At 42.3% G+C, this 20,799-nt stretch overlaps 1 protein-coding gene across 9 annotated transcripts in view; it reads right to left on the bottom strand.

Annotated features, from left to right (window-relative positions):
- The window catches only part of arvcfb (ARVCF delta catenin family member b), a 240,610-nt gene that overhangs the window by 62,535 nt on the left and 157,276 nt on the right, over positions 1-20,799 (bottom strand). For all 9 annotated transcript variants that reach the window (XM_086030443.1, XM_086030449.1, XM_086030447.1 and 6 more), the window contains 2 exons: positions 18,012-18,652; positions 3,583-4,088 (listed from right to left, as the gene is read on the bottom strand). In XM_086030443.1, the coding sequence (XP_085886569.1) occupies positions 3,583-4,088; positions 18,012-18,652 (1,147 nt within the window). The remainder of the gene's footprint in view (positions 1-3,582; positions 4,089-18,011; positions 18,653-20,799) is intronic.

Raw genomic sequence — 20,799 nt, 5'->3', positions numbered from 1 at the left:
ATGGATTTATTATTGGCCATCAGCTTCATTTTTAATAAAGGCCGATGCCGATATTCGTCAAAACACTGAATATCGGAGCCGATAATCGGCCCAGCTGATAATCAAGTCTTTCCCTAGAATATATTCTCCCTTCCTAAAATATTGGAACTATGAGAATATGTGACTGGGAATAATTGTGTTTTACATCAAAAGATTAATATATGAAGAGATCAACGTTTCAGCTTTCATTTCTAGGTATTTGCAACTGGATCTAATAAACGACTTAGAAGATACCACCTTTTGTGTGAACCCACATTTTTTTCATGTGAGCATCTTATTGGAAATGTGTCTGACAAATGTGTCCTATTAAGGCTTCTTTATACTCGTTGCGGCGGGACGTTGGTCGACTGGTTAGCACGTCCGCCTCACAGTTCAGAGGTCGTGGGTTCGATCCCGGCTCCGGCCTCCCTGTGTGGAGTTTGCATGTTCTTCCCGTGCCTGTGTGGGTTTTCTCCGGGTACTCCGGTTTCCTCCCACATTCCAAAAAACATGCATGGTAAGTTGATTGGACACTCTAAATTGCCCTTAGTCCTGTGCTTGTGAGTGCGGGTGTTTGTTTGTCTCTGTGTACCCTGCGATTGGCTGGCAACCAATTTGGGGTGTCCCCCGCCTACTGTCCAAAGACTGCAGCGATAGGCACCAGCACGTCCGCGACCCTTGTGAGGATAAGCGGTATAGATAATGGAAGGATATACTCGGTGCGGGCAACAACTGCCGCATTCCGACGTGTAGTGATGCACGACATGTTGGGGAGAGGTCTGCGACACATGCCGCACACCCATCAGAAATTGCTGCGTATACAACGCCGCGCGCATTCTCTCTCGTGATTGGGTCGTTATGTCTCATGTCGCAATAACGTACACTTTTCCCCGGCTCGGTTCTTTGAGGGAAATTTATTTGTCACCACGGAGTAGAGGATCCACCAGGCAGCTTGTTGCTGCTGAGAAGCAAACTAGTTTGGCACCGACGTGGGTGTTATGTCATCTATGTTGTGTAATGAAGCCTACACGCACACGGTCACCTTTGCCGCCACCGTCCTGCTTGATTTTACAATACAATTAAATGCATCCTCTTATCATCTAGGTCCCTTTGTTGCAGCAGGCATGATATCCATTGATTGTCTTTTTGATCGTTGCTCAGCAGTAAAAACGCAGACCGGAATTGGCCATAAAAGGAAGAGGAAATTCCAGCCATAGCGACGACCCCTGAGTTTGAATGAAACTGCAACACATTTTCAAAACAACGCGTGTGGGTTGCGCGAGTATAAAGGCAAACTGCACGCAGCATTGCCGCAGTGACGTGCTCACAGACGTTGCCTGTGGGAGTATAAAGAAGCCTTTACACTGATTACAGTATTCAAACTGTAATGAGTGGTGAATGTTCACTTTTAGTTTGAGATTTTGACTTTTTGATGACTACATTTACACTGGTGACAGGTGTATCAAACATAAAGACTAAAGAGCTATGAATGGGTGGAAAGCAAGTTATTGTGAAGCTGAGAAAGATGAAAAATCAATCAGAGATAATGGCTATATCCAGTACAACAATTTGGAATATCCCGAACAAGAAATACTGTAATCCAATAGTTGGTGTCCGTAACAAAACAGGAGGGATCAAGGGGTCAAGATGACAAATGATTTCACAGCGGTATCAAAATGAAAAAACTATTAGCATTAAAGGCAACAACTTCCAGAGGGCACAAGTGAAGGTCATGAACATGAACAAACTTACAGATGCTACACTAGGAGAGTAAACCACGCATTAGACACCAGCCTCGAAGCAATGCTGGAACAGCGTTTTATGACTAATGAGACAAAGATGAACTCTTACTAAAATGATGGAGAAGGCTAAATTTTGGAGAATTTGCATATGATCCCAAACATAAAAGTTCATCAGTGAAACTCAGAGGTAATTTTCTTGTCTTGGGCTTGCAAGGACTCCTCTGTGATGGGCTCATGAAGTGTCCTTGATGGACAACATGATGGCAGGAGAAAAATGGAGTCTACAGAAATATTTGTCTTTCAATTGATCACAAGCAAACAGCTCATTATTCAGCAAGATAATGTCCAAATAACACAGATTAAAATAATAAATGAGTTCATCAAGGGAAAAAAGTGGAAGATTTTACATTGACCAAGTCAGTGTCCTGAATTAATAAGAATGCTTTTCACCTGCTGAAGGGCAGAATCAATGAAATAACCCCAAAAACAAAAGACAACTGAAAGAGGCTGCAGTGAAATCCTGGAAAAGCATCGCAAAACAAGAATGCAAGGTTATGGTTGAAACAGGAAAACACAGCAGAAATGACTTGAGTGTCAGAATATTCTAATATATTCTAATATATATATATATATATATATATATATATATATATATATATATATATATATATATATATATATATACATATATAATATTTAAAAAAATAAATACATCAGCACAGTAAAGCCAAGGGCATGTCCTCATTAAAAAGATGTATGCCTTTACGCATTGGCAGCAGCATAATTTAATAAATTCTCAGATATGCTGGCAAGGTCAGACAGACATTGTCAATTATGTTAAGTGCTTTGTGATCTAAAACTCTCCAACTCTGGTGTGAGAAATTAGTATTAATTTCATTTGTGATGCTCCTGATCATTAGCGCCATGATTTTGAGCACTGGTTGATTCCTCTGTGTGTTGTGTTGATTGGATGTATTTGCTGTCTCTGTGATGGTTTATGATACAGCTTTGAGAAATGCAGGCTAGAGCTCTTACATTTCAATGGAAGCATTAATGAAGGTGGAGCAAACAAATACAGTATGGAAACAAGTTAAGGAGAAAAACTGAATTTAGAATACAGAAGATTCCATAGGACCCAGGTGTCAAACTCGAGGCCCGGGGGCCAGATCCGTCCCGTGACATCATTTTATGTGGCCCGCGAAGGCAAATCATGTGTGTTGACTTGACATTTTTCTTTGAATTTGCCCTCACTGTTAACACAACATATGAGATATTGGAGGCATTTGTTCCCTCCTTTAAAATACCCTGAAAAATAGTTGGAACAAACTATTGACTGGCTTCTGATTTCGAAACTAGTTATCCATCAATTTGTTGTGTATATACGATAATATAAGGCGATCTTACATTTATGTGGGTTCACAGTCATAACGGCCCTCCAAGGGACACCATAACTATGATCTGGGCCGCGACAATATTTGTCACCCTTGCTCTAGGGGGAAATAATGTTAGAAATATGATGACTGCTAACTTGCTAACTTTTTAGGCATATGTAAAAGGCATACACCTGCTACTGCTCGGAAATGGGGAACGACTGCACTGTTTTAATCTATTAAATAACTAATTTGGGGATGATGAAAACCAATCATTAAGGTTGTTACAGCAAAGAGTTCACACCACATATTACTGTATGTGCTTAAAACTGTTTAAACAGAGCCACAATCACTCCAAATGCCATGTCATAATAAAAAAAAGCATGTCCTTTTACTAGTTAAAATGTTACATTTGTGCATGTTATTAATTAAAAAATGAATAGATCTCTTACCAGTGATGAGCTCTCGAACCTCCATGTCATTAGTCTTCCGCAGCAGGCGGATGAGGGCAGGAATGCCATCGCAATTTTTGATGGCCACCTTATTGTCATTGTCCTTGCCATAGGAAATGTTTCGCAAGGCACCACAAGCCTTGCGGTGGACCTCAGACTTGGGGTGGTCCAAGAGCCCCACCAGCACAGGAATTCCCTTCAGCTGGCGCACATCCTTTTTGATTTTATCATTTTCATAGCACAGGTGCTGCAAATAGGCAGCAGCGTTGGACTTGACAGGGTCAATGGGGTGGCCTAACATGGCAATGACCTCTGGTAGATCTGGGTCACGCCAACGTGGATCCTTGCGAATGCTGTCAATTGAGGGTGAACGTCGACCACCCAAACGATCCAGACTGGCCATGCTCCCTCGCTCTGGCTGCGCCAGTGGCGCACAATATATGCCGTGGATGTACGGGTGGCGTTCATCAATCAGCTCTGTATCGGTGGGTTCATCTGGGTAGCCTCTGGAAAATACAGACAGGGGGGACAATAAAGATCAGAGGGATGGGAGGGCTAAATACGGGGGGACTGCTATTTGTCTGAGAGCAGAATTAGCTCATCAGAGAGACAGAGGAAACTGAGGCCAGTGACTAATGAGGGGGTGAAAGCGAGGTGAAACAATGTGGGTGTTCGGAAGATAGAAGAGAGAGAGAGACACAAATACTGTTAGAAGTTGGAACCGGTTCCTAACTGGTCAGAAAGTGGAAGAAAATATTATTTTCTTATAATTTTTTCCCAAGAGAAATTTTAAAGAGAAAATTCACTAATAATGATAATGAAAAATTGTTTCTACATATTGTCATGGAAAAATTGTGAGACCACCTTTCTTCAGTTTCTTATTCATTTTAAATGTCTGGTACAACTAAAGGTACATTTTTTTGACAAATATAATGATGATAATAAAAATACCAGAGATAGACCGACATGTTTTTTTCAGGGCCGATACCGATTATTAGTTGACTCTGACCGACTGGGACCACATGGGTCGATTAAATATGCAGGACGGGGGTGTGTTTAAAAAGTGTTTAAAAACGGTACATACAGACATTAAAAAAAGGCTGGGAAAACACAAACCTGAGAGACCATCAACCACAAAACAGGAGGGGCCAGTAAGGCCTTAATTCAAATGATTGCAATGCATCTTTTAAAAAACTACTCTGATATTTGGCTAAATGGAAAAACATTTCCAAAATGTGTTGCCACTAAGTGCTTCCTGAGGAAACACACTCCCACTCTCTGAGGTCATCATCCAGTTTTTGATATCTATATTTCTTGTTACTGAAGGAAGGTAATACACAAAACAATCACCGGATCCTCACTAATTAAACATTTTTCACGTAAAGGGATGGTGGGGCAGGGATGGCCACGTTTTCACAAACAAGTTCATTTTACATATTTTTTGATCAAGAAAATGAAAAAAATGGTCATTTTCTATTTTATCAATAACTTTGGGAGAAATTAGAAAATAAGTGACTCTATGAATAACGCCCTTTGTTAATGAGCGGAATGGCCGCGCCCCCTACCGTTCTATCCTTGTTCGGCCGGAGTCATGCGAGGGATCGATTCCAAACTCTCCATTGGAAATCATTGTACTTTCATTGCTTGTAACGTCCAAAAACGGCGATCAATTGGCTCCAAAATTTATGTGGACTTCTCTACTAATGCCCACTTCAACATATCAAAAGGATTAACCTCTCCGTGGCTGATTTATATGAGAATGAGGAAATGTAGAAGTCAGCAGAGCTACATAGACTGGAACCAGCGCACACTGCTTCTTTGCTTAAAAAAAAAATAAAAAAAACACTGCTTCTTTGCTGATCACGATTAGGACGGGCGAGGCATTAAACACCAGTCAGGATATTTACAGAGACTGAAGTAGAAATAAGACGTGCACATTTATTTGGATGAGGAGTGCCCCAGATTTTCGGCTTACAACGTTCCATCCAATTTTGAAGGTAACAGCCGACATGGCACGTTCCAATGCGGCCACACTCTCGGCTGTGCAGTCAGCCTCGCTGGAACTTTTCGTTCGCTGTTCAATGAGGGCTTTTGTCACTCTCAAGCCGCTTCACTCGGGCAGAAGGGGGCTGCAAGCAAAAAGCAGAGACACCGCGCGCGACTGCTTGCGAGGCGACATATGAAGACAGGTTCATCTTCACCTCCACACACTGGGCGGACAGTAAGGAGCTAATGTTGTTGTGCTAACGCCTTTTGTTTTAACGGCCTGAAGCTAGTTGTTGCTAAACTTCCGCTGTCCCAATCCTGCCTTTGACCGGGGAGGGAAGCGGGGGGCTCCAATCTGCCTGCTGCTGTTGCAAGCTGCGTCTCTCTCCCTCCTGAGAAACGAGTTTAGCATCGCTAAATGTCCGAAATATAACCAGTCAGGGTTTGTGTGCGCATTCGTGCTCTTGTCCGCTTCAGCTTGTGAAAGTGGTGGAGCAATCGCCACGGTATTTTTGATTTTGTGGAGGTGATCATGATGAGATTACGTTTTATGTCAATAAATATAAACTATTGTGCAGAACACTTTTATACTTTCACAGTTTGAAGTAGACAAGAGTAGTAATGTGCATTTGCATTTTGGTGGCGTTCGGTCACCGGTTTAGACAACAGAACTGACAAAGCGAGCAATATTACCAAACAGTGTTACATTAAACACACACCTTAATGTGTGCATGCTAACTATGTCAGACATGAAATCAGGCATAAGCACAAACTTGCTTCCTTTTTTTAAATGAACGGGCATCCCCATCGTGCTGCCATGAAAGGCAGGTTTGCATTGCATTGAGTATATTTGGTGAAATGCGCCGTAACTTTCAAGACTCTGTTGCCAACACGAATTAGCCCTTACAGTGTAAGGCTTACACTACTTTACCCACAATGCTTCTGTTTACATCACCCGGATTACCACCACTGTGCATATGCGTTGCAGATAGGAAAATAGCCAGCGGGAGAAGAGCAAGACGCGGCAGTCTCAAGAGAAAAATCATGTGCAAAATAAATAAATATATAAATAAACGACGCGTCGACGATTAAAATTAATTGACGACGACTTTGATCGTCGACGTCGTCGTGATTAGTCGACTAATCATGGCAGCCCTAATGGACATCAATGCTTAGGTACACTTTTATTTATTTTGAAGTTATTCCTGGCAGCGTGTTGTGGCAGCCCGACTTGATTGTCTTTAAGACCCTGTGTGTGGCCGTTTACTGTCGCAAACTATTGCTACCAAATACAATAACGCAGCAGCGTCTGGAAATAACGTTATATCGCCAATTAAGGGCCCTAAAAAAAAAGACTTATTTATGCTGATACTGTATTGGACGGCGCCTGTTGCCAGCGTTTAGCGGCGGCGCTAGCACTAGCAAGTGTTAGTTTGCGCTAGAAAACATTAGCTAGTGCTAGCAAGAGCCGTCGGATCTCTTTTCATATGCATAGACGTAAATGATTCGGCATACTTTGATGCTGACAGCCTGACAAGTTGCCATTCCAACTGATCACAAAAAACAGGCTTATTAAAGTGTGTTGTGTTGAGCCGGCAAAATCACTCCTGTGGTTCTGACATAACTTCGTCTCATAGACCAAAACTTATGGGGAGAGATTTGTCTCAAATCTCACTGTTTCTAAAAAGGAAAATAGTGTGCTGCTATGCACAGGTTAAATTTAAGTATAAAATATTGAATATCTAAAAATGAAAGTCAGTTGGACGTTCATAATTAAGTGATATTTTTGTTGTTGTCTTCAGTACTTATAACCAGGGCGGCATGGTGATCAACGGGTTGGCACGCCCGACTCGGTGCAGAGGTCGTGGGTTCGAATCCGGTCCCAACTTTCCTGCGCAGAGTTTGCAGGTTCTCCCCTTGTCTGCGTGGGTTTTCTCAGGGTACTCAGGTTTCCTCCCACATTCCAAAAACATTCATGGTAGGTTAATTGAACACCCTGAATTGTTCCTAGGATATTTGTTTGTCTGTGTGTGCCCTACAATTAGCTGGCAACCAATTCAGGGTGTACCCCGCCTACTGCCCGAAGACAGCCGGGATAGGCTACAGCATGCCTGGGATCCACGTAAGGATAAACGCTTTGGATAATATAATGAATGGATAGATACTCAAATTATAACCAAGAAAAAACAATCCAAATACCTGATTATTCGATACAATTTGCAGTAGGATATCCGAGTAGCAAAATATTCAATAGCTGCAGCCCTAATAAGTGTCTTGTACACAAAATATGTTTTTTCATTAAGCTGTTTCCTCCATATTTTCGACACAGATGAGATGCACAGTTGGGCAGCTCTGTTTGCTAAGATCTTGGCCGACGTGACCAGGCTTTTGGTAAAACAGACGTCATGCGGCTGAGTGATGGGAATGTCAGGATTTGCATTTAAATTGGCGCCATTGTGTGTACATGGGGGGGTGTATTCAGCAGGATGTGAAAGGGCTCTGTGCTTTCAGCTCTAGAATGATTACAGATCATTCACTTCATGTTGATAAGGCTGCTAAATAGTCAGGTTATTTGTGTGTGCTCTCATCTATGAATGCATTAGTGATCTACTTTTTCCAAGAGGCAGTGAACGGATGACAAATGGATGTTCACTCTGTTTCAAATAATTATGCATATACGATTTACAAGAAATAAACCTGCATACATTTTCTGTTCATTCATCGGTTGGTTCTCCTTTCTGTTTAGATCACTGATATCAGGTTCAGACGGGGATAGTAATTTGTTTCCCAGGTGACCCTAATTAAAGGAAAATTACTTAAAGGGGAAGGCTGCAACATCATCAAGTAATAATTGTCATACAAGACAATTCACTAACCCACGCAACCTCAACCCAATTGAGCACCTGTGCAGCATTCTTATGCTGCATTCACACCAAATCCGTTGAGGGCGTTTCTGGCGACGCGATTCATTCATTCATTCATTATCCGTACCGCTTATGCTCACAAGGGTCGCGGGAGTGCTGGAGCCTATCCCAGCTGTCTTTGGGCAGTAGGCGGGGGACACCCTGAATTGGTTGCCAGCCAATCGCAGGGAACACAGAGACAAACATCCGCACTCACAATCACACCTAGGTGCAATTTAGAGTGTCCAATCAATTTACCATGCATGTTTTTGGAATGTGGGAGGAAACCGGAGTACCCGGAGGAAACCCACGCAGGCACGGGGAGAACATGCAAACTCCACACAGGGAGGCCGGAGCCGGGATCGAACCCACGACCTCTGAACTGTGAGGTGGACTAGCTAACCAGTCGCCCACTGTGCCGCCCCGACGCGATTCAATTGAAGTCAATGAAGTTTGCGCGGGCGGGTGTGGTTGCATGCGGGGTGGCGCGGATGATGCGTTTGTAGCAGTGGGACGCTGAGCAAAGCGCCGTAAATCCGACCATTCATCGCGGATAAAACAATTGAGCTTTTTCCCCTCTTCGCCTCGCGACAACCAGTCAGCATCGGGGCGTACTACATCACACACAGCGTCCTATATACTTGGCGGGTTTTGTGTGGAGAGCGCAAAATGGAGGAAAAGATTATGGTTGCTGTTTGTGGACATCCTGAAGTATATAACATGGCCAGCTACCACTACCGGGACAAGAGAAAAAGAGACCAGGCTTGGAGAACTGTGAGTAAGGAGCTTGGTATGTTTTTACTTACTTTCTTTTGTTTTTTTACAGCTGTTGAACTTTACCAAAACGCTTTAGCACAGTCGGCCACTTGATAGCGATGTTGAAAAATGCTGTCGTCGTCTACTTCCAAGCAAAGCACCTCCCCTCTCCGGTGTGCACGAATAAAGCGGCTGCGGTATTCAGGTTTCAAATTTCCTGCGGTCAAAGGTCAGCGAATGAAGCGAAACGGAAGGCTCATCCACGAATGGTGTGAACGCAGTTTAAAAGGGAAGATCAATAGCCGGATTTAGATGTTGGCTTGCAGTCCAATTAGAAGCAAATGAAATGCCCAGAGCTGGGCAGCCCGTCCCTGGGCCGGACCGCCCATTTTTGGGGCGAGGTGTGGGGCCTGACAAATTTTTAAAAAAGGGCTGGACTAAGCATGGCCGGAAGTGGATTTTAGTCCAACCCACTAATCTGCCCTCATGCGTGTGACGTGCTCGCGAGGTGGCAAAATTTCATCTCAGCCTACTCGGTGAAAGGCTTCTTTTTAGGCTTCTTTCTACTCCTGCGTCGGCGCGAGCAACAACTGATGTTATAGGGATTGTGGTATTGCCCCCCAGCACCCCTGGCCCCCTCTTGTAATGGTATGCCCCAGTTGTAGGTGGGAGGCGCGGGTTACGTGATGTGAAAATAAGGAAATACAAACATGCTTGAACGCACGTTACTGTCTCATGTCGCTTTTTACACAAACAACTGCCACATTGATTCACATGACTGATGCATTGTGCTGTTGGTGACAGGTCTACAACACATGCCACGCACACATATTGATTTGTTGCTGCTCTGATCGGTCCATTATATCACATTTTGCGATGACATACAGTTTCCCACACGTAGAGGATGCCCCACGCAGCTCGTTGCTGCTAGCAACTAGTCGAGCAGCGTTGTGTGTGGAGAGAATTTACTCACCCACGTTCCCCCTTAGCCGCCACCTTCCAGATCGTTTTCGCAATACAATTAAATGCATCGTCTATTCATCTCGGTCCCTTTATGGTTGTGGCAGGCACGATATCCATTGTGGTCGCTGTCTTTTTGAAACGACGCCCCCGACTTGTTACAAAACAATTAGTGTCCACGAGTATATATATATATATATTTTTTTTTTTTTTTTTTTTTTTTTTTGGGGGGGGGGGGAGTATATTCAAGTTGTGCGCAGCACTGACTCAAGGATGATGCAGCCACATCAAGGTGGAGTTCATGCACTTCTCTGGCGTCTTAACCATTTCCGGAAATACGCCATAGCAAACCAGCTGTGAATATAGTGCTTTGCTGGTATGCTTTTATTATGAAGGCCGGGAAGGAGGGGCAGTGTGGAAAATAAATAAGTAACTTGACTATGACTTCTGGCTGGCTGTTGGACCCAAATAATTATACAATACGACAAATCCAGCCCGGGGCTCGCAATGCAAGTAAGCACACACACATTTGGCTAAGTACTACTGGCGCATTTGAAGCGTATCCACAGCGGGTTCAGATTGTAAATAGTAAATTAGCCAGATAATGATCTTTAAAAAGCCTCTGTCGTTAGAGCATTTCTCCCGCGGCGACGTCAATCATGGATGCCTTTTTTTTTTTTTGGTCGGAGGGCGGAATGGGGCGGGGGCCGACAATGTTTATGAATATAGCCGGGGGGTCGCGGCCGGAAGGGTACTCAAGTCAAGGGTGGAGGGTCGCGGCCAGACGGGCAAAAAATTGCCAGCTTTGGAAATGCCCAAACTAGGGGTGGGCGATCTGGTAAATATATCATATCACGATTTTTAAAAAATAAAATCACGATCACGATTTTATCATGATTCTTTTTTTTCATCATTTTTTTAAGACTGACCATTTTCCTCATGTTAAACATATAAAACATATATAAAATGTGTATAAAACTCTAAAAGAAAAAAAATGACATTTTAAGTCAGCTAAGCTTTCTGAACAGGTTTTAATTTGAATGACAGTTTTTATCAAAATGTGCAGTGAATGCAAACATAAAATGTAACATAATGTAAACATAAAAACACAGCTCGTAACGCAGGTCTAGTACTTTGAAGAGTCTTTTTAACCCCTCGTTTTCCACTGTTTTAATGAGAATTGTGTCTTCCGCAAGGTAATAAGTCACTGCCTCAGTTACTTCTTTACACTGCTTGCTTGTTTTTCATATGGAGTGCTCTTGTTAATTGACTGTGTTACCGTGGGTTGTGTTAGCTTGGAGCTAGTGGCTGCCTCTGGCTACCAATGGTTTGATCTCCGTTTGCTTTGGGCGTCCGAACCGAGTCTCTGCAAACTTTGCAAATAACTGGTTTGCGCTTTCCCCTCTGAGGAAAAGCCAAACCAAATCGACACTGTGGATGTGGAGTTTCTTTTCGGGACCAACTCTGCTTCATGACGTCCCGCTATACAAACAAACAGGGAGGCGGGGAGTGTCACGTACGGTGCACTGTGCGTGCTGTGATTGGTTGGTCGGGTATACGCGTCAGAGGTTTTGCACCGCCATAGAGCTGTTTAGAATGTGCTATGTAGACGATCAAACGATCTTTCGGTTTTATGAGATTGTGAACACGTTAAACCGCTTAACGATCTAATATCGTCATATCGGCCACCCGTAGCCCAAACCGAATGAAAATGCTCCACATCAATACGGCAAACAAAACAAACAGGCCTAATCCGAATGGGATTTCAACCAGATTCACAGAAGTGGTATATTCCTTTGCCAATCGTATCGTATACAGTTCAATCAGAATTGTCAGACTATGTCTTGTCTATGCATGCTCTGTCGTGATGTAAATGTGCCGTGACATCGTCGTTTACGCACTTGAAAATATGGTTTTCGATAAGGGCTTGTCTGCAAAGATGAGCTTGTTTTTCAATACTTGTAATTCATTAATCAATCTGTTGCTTTTATAAGAGTTTAAAAACAATCACAACTACTGTGCTGAATAGACTGGCTCACCCATCATGATAAATCATGTTTGTTTATATAGATCTGTGTATGTCATGAGTCTGTAAAACGGATGTTCAGATTAAATGTAGTGGCACATGTAAACACCAGATTAGCATAGGTCACATCCCATGTAAACATTTGTCTACAGATCTTCAATCAGAATGACAAAAAAGTCTCCATGTAAACCCGGCTTTTGAGGGTGGACTGCAGTAATTTTCTCTAACAACCTATATACTGTAGATTATAGTAATGTGATTGAAACAAAAAGATACTGTACTATAATTGGGCCGAGTTCAATAACAAATACATTATATTCATCTCAAATGAATTGCACCTTCACCTTCCTTCTATCAATTATTTTCGCCATCCTTTGATAAAAAGCTGTCCATGATCCATGTCTCTGGTATGTCTCTTGTAAGAAGAGGAAATTGAAAGGATGAGAAACTGTCCAAATGCTTTCATCTCTTCGGTGTTTGTGAGCATTTGAGTGAATGCTGCCAACATATCACACAGCTTTTCTTTGACTTATGGACAGTTTTTTTTTTCTAATGCAAAGCACTTGGCTGAGCAATTGCAAAAATGACAACAAAACGGCAAGCCTGGAATCTTTATGGCTTGCTTTTTGTCAATGCTCTGCATTATATTCAGAGCCACCACTGGCTGATTTCATTATTTCAAATAGACAAAAACACGCTACTGTATTATTTAGGGGATTCTTCAGGGTAAGCTCAAACCTGATAAACAGGAAGCAAAGTATCAAACAGAGTATGCAGATCTCTGAGGAAATCTTTTGGCAGGATGAAGGAAGAAGTGGGGAGTGCGGGTGGTGGTGACGGGGGTAAGGAAGAACAAAAGGAGTAGGAGGAGGAGCTGGCTGGTGACAGATTACTTCCATGGGCCAACCCCTACAGACACTACTTGATTAGAATGAGACACCCCGACTGTCAATTAACAAAGGTGAGCATGTCCGTGTGTGTGTGTGTGCGTGTGTGTGACCCCAAGATGCAGGTGTCCAGGTGTAGGTTGCCCAAGGAGAAATGGGCCATTAGAGATTGCCTGGTAGACGTCCCAATAGTCTGACCCAGTTCAAAAGCATCTATTAATCACACTGGCATGAGAACACACACACACACATATGCAGAACCATGGCAGTGGAAACACACTGACTCACGCATAACGGATGAGTGAAGGAAATTGCAGTGGGATGTAGTCACGGCCAGATAACTGGTAGGTCAGGAGAGAAAGCAAAAGGAGACTGTCAAGTGTGTTCAAAGAATAGTCTCAGCAGAGATAAATGAAAAAGTTGACCTGTCTTACTCTTGTACCAAAAGAGTACTATTCATATATTTAAGAAAGATCTTAGTGGCTTGCTTGAAAGTAATGCTAAGAAGTAAATCTTTGAATAGAGGGGGGCGGAGGGGTGGTTGGAAGGGCCTGGCTACCAAGCATAAACATCCGTATGCAAAATAAATTAAATTGTCCATATGCAAATTGCATACAGTAATGTCACAATCCTCCATGCGGCCAGTGAGGCACATTGGTTACCATATAATCGCAACATGACTTCAAGCCAATGATGAATTGTTTACATCTGCCGGCGGCAGCATGCTAGCGGGCGTTAACGAGTTAACACTTCGGTTGCGATCCTAGAACAGATGAAAACGCGAATATTGTGTCGGTTTCTGCACCAAAAAGAAATTATGAGCGCGTTCGGAAATTCACTCTGACGCCCGTGCACTACTCTGAGAGTGGGTGTGTTAGGAGAGGCAGGGTGCGCTCCGCCCCTATTCATTTCATTTCTTCGCGCACCAGCACTCAGTTTATGGTGTACTCTAAATAACCGAATGGCAAATTTGAGCAACGCTCTGAGTTCAAATAGTCGGAATGGACCAGCCTGTGCTCTGAGCGTATTTCCGAACCCTTTGTTGCTCCCTTGTCGCGTAAAACAACTTTGAATTACACCCTCTCCCATGTTGAAAAAAAATACAAAGGATGACACGGCAGACAAATGATTTAATCAGGACACAAACGCGTGGTTTGGTAACTTGCCCTGTAAAGTCCTCTGTAATGTTGTAGTTATGATCTCAGTATTAATCATAAAACATTTAAAAAATACTTATTTTCCTTAAACGTGTTACACTCAAACATGCTCTTGAGTGTAACAAAACATGCTTCTGTGAATAAAAACACAGCAATTAACAAATACTTAGGAATAAAAAAATAATATTACATTATATCCAAAAAGGAATGGCATGATCACTATTTCATTAAATGGAGAGAATAAAACTAAATTTTCATACACATTAGCAAGTTCGAAAAAAAGAATGTTAATTTTTGTTACAGCCTAATGTAGGGTTTATAAGATAATAATAAACTATTATTAAGCAGTGTTACGTCTCTTCTTGGAATGCAGTTATCAGTATATTGCTCATTAGAGAATGAGCAGACACAGAGAGTTGATTCTTTCCATGTCTTTGTAAAAAACATAAAAGCGCATAATACAGAGGAGAAAAATATTTTATATCAGCCAAGGCCATAGCAATTACTCAGAAAACAGTTATATTCTTTTTTGAGGATTGCAGTGAAAATGCATGCATCTGTGTGGGTCTTACAGCACTGTTCTAAGACAGTGTAAGTGCCCCATGTGGATGTGGAAGAATTACTTTTGTTCAGATGACAATTTAATAATTGTGTGTTTGTGTTCTTTTCTTTAGATATGGATGATCACTGCTAATGAAAGCCTCAAAAAAGTGGTACAAGATGTAGAAGTTACCGGAGTGCCCCGTGTTTAACAAGCTTCCTTCCGCTCAGGCCTTGTCTACACGTAGCCGGGGTTTTTTAACAACCGTATATCAACCCCCCCCCCAACCTGCGTTGGAATACACATTAAAAAACGCATCCACACGAAACCGCGGAAGTGCGTTTTCAAACGCATGACAAGCCTCTGGGTGGCAGTAGTTAGCCAATTACTGTCCATTCAGAAGGAACTTCCGTCCTTTGACGTCACTTCTACGAAACACAAAACACGGCGTCAAACTTGTTTAAGAGAACCAACAAGAAGTCAGAATTGCTTTTAAACCATTCAACGAGAAGCAGAGGTTGGTTGCAGACAAATAAGTAAGCAAAAAGCGCATCGAGAATGGCTATAACCAACGCAGCGCCGCGAGAATCCATGTTGACTTGCATGAAAACACAAGTCGCGCAATGGCGTCAAAGCATTGTTGTCGCACGGCGACGACGTAAATCTCCTCGTATAACCGTCCACAGCAAAATGTGGATCGGAGATACCCGCAAATCTCCACTGCGGCCGGAGTTTTGCGTTTTCATTGAACGGGGACGTGTGGATGATAGGGCTAACCGCAGGCTTATATCCGGCGTTTTCAAAACTATGTGTCTACGTGTAGACAGGGCCTCAGCCTCAGGCTACAGTGTGCTTCACTTCAGAAGTCAAAATAGGTTGAGTAAAACAGTAAAATATGTCTATTGCCAACATTGACACATCTAACACCTATAATGACGGGTCGACTCAAATGTAAATAAGCAGCTAACGTTAGCGTACAGTGCGTGTATTTACCAAACGAGCTTGTGTTTTCATCTGCAGCAACAGACAGTGAGTACAAAGCAGGCCAATGACTTATTTTTGCCAAGTCTATTCCATAATTTTGTTTTGGTCGCCATCATTTCAGAAAATCACATTTCATAAAGATTGTACATTGAAAATTGAACCAAGGTATTCACTGCTTTTTGGGCAGTTTTCAATTCTATGTTTATTTTGAAAAGATGACAAGTAAACGGTATATTTATTAGAAAAAATCATGGAAGAAACAGTCACAGTCGGATGATGTCGTTCAAGTGCATTATTATGTTAGACGTGCTAGCTGCAACATAGTCACTGATCTCCATGTAGCGATGTCGGCGCACAACTTTGGGACTTTGGTACCTGTCCCCATCGGCGATTTTAACAGGAAAGCCAAAGAGACCGCAGTGCACGGGGGGACTTTTGGGCTCTGGCGTGTTTGCGTATGCCATAATAATGCCATTTAACCATGCATTTATGATTTATCACGGCCTCTGGCGTACTGGCTCCTCATCTGTGCCCCCACTCTCCTACGCATGCAACACTCAATAGCTTCTGTGTGAAAACTCGCCTACTCGTGCGCAAGCCCGCGCTAATAATAAAAACTCATCAGAAATGGTACGTAAGTGAACCAAACTGAACATGCCGTACCGAAACATATTAATACACCCACGTATACCGTTACACCCCTAAAATTATATATATATATATATATATATATATATATATATATATATATATATATATATATATATATATGTGTGTGTATCAATAAAAACATAAGATGCTCTAATTACCATTACTGCTGAGAGGTGAATAGAGAAGGAGAGGAGGGTGAAAAAGACAAAGCTGCTGCCGGCACGGAGACATGATCGAGACAATCTGCGCATGCTCAACGGCAAGGAATACTGGTCTTTGTAGTACAGGAATGCTTGAATGCGTAAGTGCGGTATTTGGAGCGCAACCCACCGCAAATACACAAGCAGCACAAGCTTCATTGCTTGGTGAGTGACATGAATATCAAGTTTTTATTGACAGTTGAAAGTAACAAGTGGAAATTACGTCCTTTGAGTTAGGACATCGTGCGTCGTGGTTCGCAGTGGGTTATTCAAATGCCAGAGCAACTCTGTCCGCTCATTCATGTCAACGGGGTATTCAGAATATTTAAGAAATCGGGATTTTGACCTTAAACCTAATATTGACTGCATATAAACGTAGTCACTATGGTGCTGGGGACAAAATGGCGGAAAAGGCACGGATGTCATAAAGTTGAAACGTCGTAGGTCGCATACGTCATAATTGAGGACTTCCTGTATACTGTATACTTCCTGGGTGTATGTGTATATGTATATATATATATATATATATATATATATATATATATATATATATATACAGTACAGTATCCCAAAGAGTGGTCCAGGTCTGATTGGGGACCAACGGACTAGACCACTAATTTCCCTCTAAATCTTAATTATTTATTTTACAAAGAAATTATGGATAATTGTATTCATTTCCAAGTTGATAGGAACAGTTTGGGGAAGGCCAATGTCTGTTCCAGCATACCTGTACTGCAGTGAACAAAGCAAGTTCCATAAAAGCATGCAAACCTGCACGGAGCCCTGACCATAAGCCCATCAAACACCTTTGAGATCAACTACAACAAATACGGTGAGTCATCAGACCTCTCAGGTCCAACATAAGTGACGTCTGACCTCGCAAATGTGCTTCTGGGTGAATAAAACAATTCCCACAGACATACTCCAACAGCTTACCAGACGAGTGGAAGCTCTTATAGCTGCAAAACTGAACACTTATCACAGTTGCTTGTTTTTCCATCGCCTACCTGACAGATGGGTTTTTTTTCCGATTAAGTTGTACGTGTTATAGGTCTCGTTAATGGTGGAAAAAGTTGTGAAATGTTTTCCTTGGTCTCATTTTTTTTTTAATATCAGAAAAACCTACCATTTGAACAGGGGTGGACATACTTTCTCTGTATATACTGCAATATAACTTGTTAAAATAAGCATTCATGGGGAAGAAAATTGTCTTTCACAAACGCTGAATGATCAATTAGTAAACTCAGCCTAGGAATTTGTCCATATATTTCACAAATAAAAACTTCTGATGCACAAAATGCAGGCTACTATTCATACAAGTCACAAATTACAGTACCACTGAAGGCAGATCACAACCATATTATGCATTTCTCCTCACCTGACTCTGGGCCCATCACGAAGTGGTTCCCGGTGGGTGCGACCCCGGTTGGCTCCTTTTAGCGTGCGTCGGTTAGCGGTGGAATAGTCAGGTTCGAGCTCATATGGCTCCTCATCCTCAGGGCCAAAGCTGCGGCGATCATCTTCCAGGCCATATGGTTCGGCCTGAAAGCGCTCAGGCTGAGAGCGATTCAGGTCCACAGTGCTGCTACCCATTGGCACCTGGGGTTGGGCCACGTGGCCATAGTCATCCTTACGAATGGGCAGTGTGTAGCTGTTCTCTGGCCGGTAGCTATTAGGCATGTAGGGGTAACGAGGCGGACGGAAGTTGATGCCCCGTGACAGGCTGCCGTAGTTGTCCGTCAAATCAGTGTAGCCATCATGCAGACCATAATGACGAATGTACTGACTCTCTGGTGTCTCACCATACGAATCATTGTAGGAGTTGTTGTAGGAACGCGTCAAGGTGGATGAGGCTTGAGGTGTGATGAAGCGATCGCCACCGTTCTTGATGTAGCGCCGGTCAATGGAGTCGGTGTAGCTTCCCAATGGCGACGAACCCTCGGGCATGGGCAAGCCATCAGGGCCAAGAGGAACCTGGCGCACAGTTCGTGTGGTCACCGTCTTCACCATTTTGGTCACCTGTAGAGGAATTCAGATGTAGCTGTCATACAATTGGACGGAATAGCAATAGGCACTCGTGGAACACCATGCAGAAAAATATGTCAATACTTGTGTATAGATTCCATACAGTAAGTATAAAGGAGATACAGTAATAGCCACTATTCATGCTGTAAAAATCGGTTCTGATTTGCTAACACGAGACAAAAATCACACAAAACATCAACACAGTAATCATATTGTTTGGCTTATCTTGAAATGGGATGTCAGAGAGACATCTGAGTGTTAGAGCACTACCAGACCTTGAATCTTTCATCTCTTGAGGCAGTAGGGCAAACCACACTATGTTATTCAGAGCTGTAGCACCAAGACAAGCAGATCTTCATGCAGCTATTTCTCACACTCACTTCACCCCATAGCTACACAATTATTCTTCCTCTGACTCTGACTGAAGACAGAGTGCAAACAAACCTCATTATCGGTGTTATTCAGAATGCAAAAACAATTTGCTGCCCAGTGAATACTGTTGAGATCAATAATTACCTATTGCATTCCCAGCTATAAGATAATCTCCAAATTAAGTGTGTTGATTAAAATAGATTGTCTTCTGCAGTGGTGCCGTTCTGGAGCATTTTGTTTTGTACCTAACAGGATTTTGAGTCATTCCATCTTGACTACGTAGTTGGATTTTTTTTTCCGAGATAATTGATGCTGATGATTGTTCCTCTCATTCCAGCAGTCTGATGGGTTTCATTTCCAAAACTGACCTTTCTAATCGTCACTGGAGTATGCTTTCTTTATTTTTAAATCAACATTATTTGGAATTGAAAACAATTGGCCACTAGCAATCGATATTAAAAATGAAGCATGAACTCAAATGCTACAAAAAGATTATACTGTGAAAAAACTGACCAATGGCATTGATTTATGTGCCTTCATTAACCCATTAAGGACGGGAGCACATAACCGCGTTTCTACCACTAAATCCGGAAGTGCTGTTGCGTGTTTCTTTAATGCCGGGGGAGCGTATACGTCATTTTCTTTTTTTAATCCAATTCTCGGTCTCTTAGCCAATGAAATGCATCAGAATATACATGTGACGGTGCCGTGAGTCGTCGGAGCATATCCAGATTTTTTTTCGAGGAGTAATGGAGGCACAGTCAATCGCGAGAGCTCTGATGTAAGTCACGGCAGTGATATAGACATGACTTTAAAGCCATGGAACCAGCCAAACGTGATGTATGGTTAAGATATATATTCGTAGACAATGACGATTTAAATGTCTTTGTAAGAGAATACATCATGGTAACTACCACTCTTTATTTTTTTTTAAAAAGTGCTTCACTTGCATCTTCGATTGAAACTGTAAATAAATATGTGTGAAAGCCACATGTCTAAGCTCTCAAATTCTTTTGGAATTATGTTTCTATCTGCTACAGGGGCTGAGATATTAATTGTTTTGTAGATGGCGAAAATGTGACGTTTTCAAGGGTGACTCCAAAGACGGCAGTAGGTTTTAGAGAGATGTCTCACGCGGTGCTTCAGGCTTTAATGGGTTAAAGTAGAACTCAACCCAAACATTTTTTTAAGAATATGTTGTATGCAGGGACCCACTAGTTGAAACACAGCAGTCAGACTAATGTTGTGTTTCTGGAATATGAGTTAAGCAACAAAATTCGCCCATTTTTAGCCATCTCTGGAGGCGGCCATTTTGTCACTTCTGTCAACCGAAAATGACATCACACATCCTCAGGCCTCAGATAACAACCAATCATCGATCAGATGTGTAGATGTTACAGGCCTATTAAAACCCATTTCCGGATTTCCAAGTCCCTAATTAATTATTAGTTTATACATGGTTGTTCTAGTGATATTCTGCCTTGGCTTTGATAAATTCCGAATAACATACTTATTTGCTTGTTTTAAATTACGTTTGTGCCCTTGAAAGGTAATGTGCACTTTCATTCACTTGACTTAGAACGTATTCGATATACTGTGCAAGGGGAGCAGCAGAATGTCAAAGCTATTCCTGATGGGGAATAATAGTCAGAATTGCCTTTATTTCATTTTTAAACATTTATTCCTGACATTGTATGGTTTGTATTCTGCTTGTTGTGGATAAGAGGGAAACAAATGCCCCTCATTAGGATTATTTGCAGTCCCAGCAT

Source organism: Filicampus tigris, chromosome 5 (genome assembly GCF_054856515.1).
Source record: "Filicampus tigris isolate MCC_2025a chromosome 5, RoL_Ftig_1.0, whole genome shotgun sequence".
Taxonomy (NCBI): domain Eukaryota; kingdom Metazoa; phylum Chordata; class Actinopteri; order Syngnathiformes; family Syngnathidae; genus Filicampus; species Filicampus tigris.
Note: the sequence above shows the minus strand (reverse complement) of the source record. Positions and strands in the feature narration are given on the sequence as shown.